Raw genomic sequence first — 8,576 nt, forward strand, 5'->3', positions numbered from 1 at the left:
AGATGTGAGCACTGCCCCCAGCCCAGCGGACGTTACTTTTGATGAGGCTGGCTAAGGGTAGTTAGCCCCTTCAGGTTTCATCAGCTGTAAAGTTACGCTATGTTCTTGCTTGTAATTAATAAGTGATTTATGGGAAGATGCCTTGAGACTTTGTAAATATCTTGTTCCTCATCAAACTTTGAACGGCACCTGTTTAAATATTCCACTGATGATTTTATAACATCACTATTCGCTTGTTAATTTACTAAAAATTAACAATTTTAGCTGTAAGAAGAGCTTTCCGGCCGGGCGCGTGGCTCCAGCCTGTAATCCCGGGGCACTTTGGGAGCGCGAGGCCCGGGCCGGATCCAGCAAGGTCAGGAGGTCGAGACCCATCCTGGCAAAACACAGTAGAACCCGCGTCTCCACTTAAAAATACAAAAAACTAGGCCGGGCGAGATGGCGGCGCTGTAGTCGCTCAGCTAGTGGGGAGGCTGAGGCAGGAGAATGGCGTGGACCGCGGGAGGCCCCGGAGTGGCATGAGCTGAGATGCCAGCGCACTGCACTCAAGCCGGCGACAAGAGCGAGACTCCGTCTCAAAAAAAAAAAAAAAAAAAAAAAAAAGAAGAGCTTTTCCTTGACCTTCCCATGTATGCATAAATGGATGGATGGATATCAGTATGAACTTGTAGATTGTTATTTTATTAGTGGATTATAATCCATTACTGTTAACATTTATTTATTGCTCAAATTGTCACAGATTTGGCTGGTGGGTGTGGTGTGGGATTTTGTTTTGTTTTGTTTTGCTTTTTTAGCCTACTGTTTTCTCACTTCTTTATTTAGTCATTTTACCTATGGGTAAAATTTATTTACCCATAAACTTTTTCCAACTTGTGACTCTGACTTAGAATCAGTTTTGAAGCTGGAGACGCTTTGCATGTCATGTTGCTTTGCCCAGCCTCTTTATTTTACATATGAAAGCTCTGACCGCCCCCAACACTTAAGCGTGTTTTCAAGGTCTTGTGGCTTGTTAGAGGCAGAGCGTGAGCTGAAACCTGTGTCCTTGGCTCCTGGGAGGACATTTCCAGCCTCCTTAGCATCAAGAAGCTTCTACTGTTACAGTTCTTTAGGCAACTGGAACTCCCCATGTCCTGTGTGGGATGTCAGGAACTGATGGTTCCAGTATTTATTGACAAGGCTTTTCGCGGAGTTCTTGGGCATCTTCCCTGAATCCTTAACCTTGGCAATGGAAAAAGAGGGTTCTCAGCGTCTTCAGAACTTCTATCATGTTGAACAATTTCCAAGGTCCTTGTGGTGACCAAGATATGAAAAATGAAAAACTAATGTCTGCCGGGCGTGATGGCTCATGCCTGTAATCCCAGCACTTTGGGAGGCCGAGGCAGGCAGATCTTGAGGTCAGGAGTTTGAGACCAGCCTGACCAACATGTTGAAACCCCGTCTCTACTAAAAATACAAAAATTAGCTGGGTGTGGTGGCATGTGCCTGTAATCCCAGATACTCAAGGCAGGAGAATCGCTTAAACCCGGGAGGTGAAGGTTGCAGTGAACTGAGATCATACCACTGCACTCAAGCCTGGGTGACAGAGCGAGACTCGTCTCAAACAAAAACCAAAAACCAACACCAAACAAACAAAAAAACTAATGCCTACCACCTTCTCACATTCTCACAGTTTACAGTTTGTTGGTGGGTTTCCCTCCCTCCCTCCCTCCCTTCTCTCCTTCTTTCCTTCCTTCCTCTCTTTTCTTTTTCTCTTTCTCTTTCTTTTCTCTTTCTCTTTCTCTTTCTCTTTCTCTTTCTCTTTCTCTTTCTCTCTCTCTCTCTCTCTCTCTCTCTCTCTCTGTCTCTCTCTCTCTCTCTCTCTTTCTTTCTTTCTTTCTTTCTTTCTCTCTTTCTTGTCTTGGCCTATTATTGCCCAGGGTGGAGTACAGCGGTGCAATCATAGCTCGCTGCAGCCTCGACATCCTAGCCTCAAGTGATCTCCCCACCCCAGCCTCCCAAGTACTTGGGACTATAGGAGTCCACCACCGCCCCCAGCTAATTTTTAATTGAGATGAAGTCTCACTATGTTGCCCAGGCTGGTCTCGAACTCTTAGCCTCAAGTAATTCTCTTTCCTTAGCTTCCTGAGTTGTGGGGATTACAGATGTGAGTTACCATCCTTGTCCTCTTATTGGTAGGATTCTATGTGACATTGTGAAGGTCATCTGTGGTCTGCTTGTCCAATATCCCTCCTATATTCCTTTGCCACTATCCTTCCGTTTTTTTTTTGGGTGGGGAGGATCACTACCCCATTTCTAGTCCATGTGATTTGGGAAGGCCTGACCCTCCATAGGCAATCAGATCAGCATGGTAGTTAACTCAGAAATGGGCATGTGACCCAAGCTAGGCCCATCATAGTCATCCCTGCACTTTTGCTGAAACTGCTGGGAATGAGGTGCTTTCTTTTCATTGGAATAGCTACTTGCAAGGCAGCAAGTAACATGAAATTTCTGGGGCCATCTTTGCTGCTCTCTCAAAAGAGCCTGCTTAAAAAATGGAGCCAATGCAGAAGAAATGAAGGGACAGAATGAGTTTTGGTTGATATTAGCTGACCCCTGATCCCACTGAGCCAGAAGCCATCTACTCATGGACATTTTTAGTTATGAGAGCCAAATAATTTGCTGCCTTGCTGGATTGAGCTAGTTTTCAGTCACTTGCAATGAAGAGAGTCCTGCCTCATTTCACTTCCTTTTAGGCTTAGGTCCCGCCTCTCAGAGCTTTAGAGCTGTAAAAAGGATAAAGTGAACCCAGGCAGTGCTGAGCTAGCCAGTCTCCTGGCTAAGTGTGCAAAGAACTCTGGAATTACTACTACCCTGGTCTGATCAGTAGGCTTGCCTGCTGCTTACCATATAGCCATAGGGGTATTGCTTCCTTAAGCCCTGAGGCACTGTACCTCTTTTTAAAAATGATTTTTATTTAAGTCAGGTGTGGTGGCTCACGCCTGTAATCCCAGCACTTTGGGAGGCCAAGGCGGGCAGATCACTTGAGGTCAGGAGTTTGAGACTAGCCTGGCCAACATGGCAAAACCCCGTCTCTACTAAAAATATGTGATTAGCTGGGTGTGGTGCCTCACACCTCTAATCTCAGCTACTTGGGAGATTGAGGCATGAGAATCACTTGAGCCTGGGAGGTGGAGGCTGCAGTGAGCTGAGATCGCACCACTGGGCTCCAGCCTGGGTGACAGAGCGAGACTCCATCTGAAGAAAAATAAAAGATTTTTATTTAAAAAATGTTTTGTAGAGATGGTGTCTTGCTATGTTGCCCAGGCTGGGTCTCAAACTCCTAGCCTAAAGCTCCGGGATTATCGACGTGAGCCACTGTGCTTAGCCAGCACAATACTTCTATTAGTTGCCAATGCTTGTTTTGTTCTGTATTGTCTAGTGCATGCTTGAGTGTGAGTGTATGAGTGTGTGTGTGATCATGTGTGTGAGCGTGTGTGTGTGTGTGTGTTCCTTCTACTCCTACCTTGCAGGCTTATTGCAAGCATCAGGTGGGATAATGTAGGTGCAGCACTCAGCCCAGTGCCTGGCACAAATATTGAGTGCTCTCTACCTTCCCCTTTTCTCCTCCTGATTCAGAGAATGACTTAAGGATCTGTGATGTGTTCCAATTTTCAATGTCCTCAATAAATAATGGGGAGTTGAATTACTGTTGCCAGAAATTTGCACTAGTTTTAATTAATTTTATCTGTTTAGAGTAAGATATCTCAAAGTCACTGAATAAATTTATGTCACATATGTTTATGCACATCAGTATTTTTCTTGAGAACTGACAGCCTTAGTCCTTGTTTTGTTCCCTGATGCTGTAGCAGAGGCCAAATGTGTCCTGATTTCTTGAGTGATGGCTGCCAGCTCTCTGAGTGTCACAGTAGGTGAGTCCTCCATGGGGGCAAGCGCCAAGGATGAGTGTGGCCAGGCAGCATCTGCAAGCCCATTTTGTCTATTCTTTATTTTTGTAATACATTTTATTCTTAGGTTATAAATATGTTTATGTTTATTAATATATTTAATGTAAGTTTATATTTATAAATATAAACTTTATAAAGTGTAGTTTGTATGTATAAACCTTAAATATGTTTTGCCTTATCCATATAGGTTACAAAAACTTATATGGATAAGTCAAAACATGTAGAGTATACAAAATATTAATTTTGTTAACCATTTTAACCCCACCCTCTGAAGTAAACATTATAACCAGTTTCATGTGTATCCCTCTACTTTTTTTTTTTTTTTTTTTTGAGGCGGAGTCTCGCTCTGTCGCCCGGACTGGAGTGCAGTGGCCGGATCTCAGCTCACTGCAAGCTCCGCCTCCCGGGTTCACGCCATTCTCCTGCCTCAGCCACCGGAGTAGCTGAGACTACAGGCGCCCGCCACCTCACCCGGCTAGTTTTTTTGTATTTTTTTAGTAGAGACGGGGTTTCACCGTGTTAGCCAGGATGGTCTCTATCTCCTGACCTCGTGATCCGCCCGTCTCGGCCTCCCAAAGTGCTGGGATTACAGGCTTGAGCCACCGCGCCCGGCCTACATTTTTTATATACTACACTTTTTCCCACATTTTTACACTTTTATACATTTTCCTATTTTCTTTTTTACATATGCAAATATATAAACATACATATTTGCTTATAGGATGCCCCTTTTAATTTTTTAATGCAAAATAACATCATATTCTGTTCCTTGCTCTTTCCCCTTCCTTCTTTCCTTCCTTCCTTCCTCTCTTTTCTTTCTTTCCCTCCCTTCCTTCCTTCCTTCCTTTCTTCCTTCCTTCCTTTCTTCCTTCCTTCCTTCCTTCCTTCCTTCCTTCTTTCTTTTCTCTCTCTCTTTCTTTTGTCTGGCTCTGTCACCCAGGCTAGAGTGCAGTGACACAATCATAGCTCACTGCAGCCTTGACCTCGACCTCCTGGGCTCAAGTGATCCTCCTGCCTTTGCAGGGATTATAGGAGTGACCCCCTGTGCCCGGCCTCTTTTCCTTTTTTTAAACCTAATAATCCCATGCCTCTTTTTGGGTCAATGTAGATAGATCTAACTCCTTCTTCATAGTTGTTTGTCTTCCATTGTATGGTTGTACCATGATTGGTTTATTTAACTGATCTCCTATCAATGGATTTTTCAGGTCCTTTATAGCTTTTTGCAATTACACATAATGCTGACATAAATACCCTTGCAAATATATTTTTTTATATTCAAGGAAACATTTGGTGATTCTACGCTTTTGGCCCATGTGTCACATATGAAGGACACTTACTATATCAACCCTTAATCTGTCTGTCAGTCTGCCACACGAGAAGGCATCTTTTTTTTTTTTTTTTGAGATGGAGTCTCAAAAAATCAGGCTGGAGTGCAGTGGTGCGATCTCAGCTCACTGCAATTTCCACCTCCCAGGTTCAAGCGATTCTCCTGCCTTGGCCTCCTGAGTAGCTGGGATTACAGGTGTGTGCACCATCACACTTGACTAATTTTTGTATTTTTAGTAGAGATGGGGTTTCACCATGTTGGTCAGGCTGGTCTCGAACTCCTGATCTCAGGTGATCCACTCCCCTCGGCCTCCCAAAGTGTTGGGATTACAGGCGTGAGCCACTGAGTCTGACCGAGAAGGCATTCTTTTACCTCCCTTTCCAGGATATGTTTTTAGCAGAGCCCTGTTGGGAAAAACACCAGTTTATGAATGTAGAACCTGGGCCCAAATGTAAGACCAGCCTCACTCCAGATCTAGCCTGGAGCAGTGATTTCTCTGCCCCTCCCTTTCTCCCTGCCTCATGTGACCTGAGCACCTCGCCGCCTCCATGGTCAGTGACAAGCTGTAATTGGAGTGAAAGGGCTTTGAAGTTCCGATAAATGAGATAATAAATCTCTGCTCTCCAGGGATACAGGGCAGTGTCTGTGCCTATTGAATGGCCTCAACAGTGCTGTGTATATAGTAACTACTTAATTAATATGAAATAAGAACAATAAATCCAGTGGTTGAAGTGATCCCTTTGAAGTTCAGGTCAACTCTGAGCCATCTGAGAAGAATGAATGGAATGGGTAATTGAAACTGATAGATAATCCCCAAACCTCAACTTACTAGTTAATAGGGTTAGGCTCTTTACCTATTAAACCCTTTGAGATACTCAATTTGAAAACTGCTAAAATAAATCCCATACTTTCATTTATTTTTTCATTGTTGTGGGGCAGGAGAAATTGAGCTGTGAAATGGCCACCAGGAAGGTGGCAGGATGACGAGTCAGGAGTCCTGCATGAGACATCCGCAAACATCTCATAAGCAGCTTCTGAATCACACAGCATCAAGGCTGCCAAAGTGCCTGGCCAATTTTGGACCTAGAGACCTAAGAATGGGTCTCCCTGTGGACTCCTCCTGACCTGGGTGGGGCAAGGCTCTAGGAAAATAGGTCAAATGACTCTTGGTCTAGAACCGTCTGGCCAGAGATGCCCCAACTTTGCCTTTTGGGCTATTCATCAAATCCAGCCTTTAGGACGCGACATCAGGGTTTCATTTCATGGGAGGATCTGGGTGCATTTTAGTTAAAAGAAGTGATGTCATCACATCCCTGCTGAAAAGAGGAAAAAGGACCCACTCTGTGCTGACATACCGAGTCCTGGGCAGGGAAGTCTGGACAGACACCTGGGTCCCCACCTGGCTTTTCTACCAGCTAGCTCTGTGACTCTGAGACCATTGTGTCAGTTTTATCTGCCACAGTTCCTCCCTCTGCAAAATGAAGGGCTTGAAATGCAGGATTCTAAGATTGTGGCCATATCTGACTCTGATAACAACCTCATGAGCCTGAAGAATTCAGCACTGCTGCTCCATAGGGGGTTTCAGCAGGAAGCAGGCACAGATGGCTTTCTCTGGAACGTGTTCAGAAATGTGGTGTGTGATGTACGGTGTGAATGAAGCGTGGTGCCCTTTAAACACAGCTTCCCCCTGGGAGTGCTCTGAGCTCCTCGGGTTCTCTGGCTCTCATTCACATTCCACTGTCACTCTGGGCACAGGCAGCCCTCACGTGCTTGTGCACTGAGCACACACACACCCCGCCCCGACTGACACACAGTTGGTGACTCACAACTGACACAATCATTACACACATGGGATGACTCAGCGGGGACGCTCACACACATGGGCTCACGCTCACCATGACGTGTAGAAGTGGCTGTGCCCACAGCGTCAGGCACCCCCACAGCAGCCTTGGTGGAGGCTCTCACCAGCGGCGTCTGCAAATGATTTGCATTCTTGGCTCTTTGGAACTGCCTGTTCTTTGTCTTTCTGTTCACTGCTCAACCCTTTCCTTCCCTGCTGTCCCAAACTTGGCTGGTTTTAGTCTCTTGCTCCCAAGCTCCTCAGCCAGCTTTCTGGACTGCCTCAGGCAGTCTCTAAGGCTCCTGCCAACTCCGAGGCTGCGTCTAATCAACTCCTCAGCTGGGAGGAGTCCTTTCCTTAGAGGGTCTCATTCGCTCCCTGACCTGAGCATCTCTTCCTGTCTTCTTCAGGAAGATCTTCAATATCTGTGCCATTTGAGCCAGCCCCTTTCACAAGACAAGGAGCACCCAGAGCCAGTCACATGATAGAAAGTGCTGGCGGCTTCTGGAGTCTCTGAGTCTTCAGTGTCTCTGGGGGTGCCCTTTCTCTTTCTGGCGGCCCAGGCAGATAGAAGTGTTGGGGTTCTTAGAAAATCATCTCTGGGAGTTGAGCAGAACCAGCTGGTTCTGGAGAAGCAGAGAAAAAAGATGCTGCACATCCCAGCCATAATGGGCTGGGAGGGACCTACCCCAGAATGGGAAGCAGGGTGGGGAAGCAGCACAGTGGAAAGAGAGGCCTGTGTCCATGGCTGCTGGCTGAGGTCTGATGGGAAGATAGGGGAACACGTCCTGGAGGTGCACTTCCTTACAATTCATCTTCTGCTTTCAGATTTAAGGTTACTTTGCCTAGAATAACTCCTGTCTTTCCTCTTTTCCTGGGGGAGCCCTCACACAGGAGAGGGCGTGTGGCAGAGTGTGATGTGAAGAGCCCAGGCCAGGGTCAGAGGCACAGGCGTAAGTCTCTGCTAGTAGCTCTGTGGTCCTGGGCTTGACATTAACCATTTGAGTCTCTGCTTCCTTGACTGTCAGATGTCCTAATAGCACTTTTCCGTATCCTCTGAAGATGTGGTGGCGCGGATCAGGTGAGCTAGCAGATGTGACAGTGCCTTGACAAATTAAAAGTGGCACACAAAAAAGTGAGAATTTGAACAGCAGCAAGGAGATGGTGGAGGCGCTACCCACAGAGGGTCTTTGAGGGAGACCTGAAGATTCCCCTCCTGAACATGAGGTAAAGTCCCTGCTGGAATCCCAAGGCTGGTTCAGGACCTCCTTTGACTCCTGCACCAGAGGCCCAGACAAGTACTTGCTAGGCCCCTGCTTTGGACCCAGCTGTCATTGAGCTGAGTGTTTTCCTGGAGAGAGGAGAAGGGGTCCTTCCATGTGGATTTTCCCTAAGTATAGATGCTGGCCCAGCAATGCCAAGAACTGAGACACCCTGTGCCTCGCTCTTGGCTGGCTGCTTATAG

General features: G+C 46.3%; 1 protein-coding gene across 1 annotated transcript; it reads right to left on the reverse strand.

The window, feature by feature from the left end:
- Window positions 1–1,095: 1,095 nt before the first annotated feature.
- Window positions 1,096–7,857, reverse strand: LINC03042 (long intergenic non-protein coding RNA 3042). Its single transcript, XM_017847630.1, is given in 3 exon segments — window positions 1,096–1,218; window positions 7,167–7,477; window positions 7,800–7,857. Coding segments are annotated over 3 exon segments (492 nt in total).
- Between the last annotated feature and the right edge of the window lie 719 nt (window positions 7,858–8,576).

Source organism: Rhinopithecus bieti, unplaced genomic scaffold (genome assembly GCF_001698545.2).
Source record: "Rhinopithecus bieti isolate Rb0 unplaced genomic scaffold, ASM169854v2 scaffold_29855, whole genome shotgun sequence".
Taxonomy (NCBI): Eukaryota; Metazoa; Chordata; class Mammalia; order Primates; family Cercopithecidae; genus Rhinopithecus; species Rhinopithecus bieti.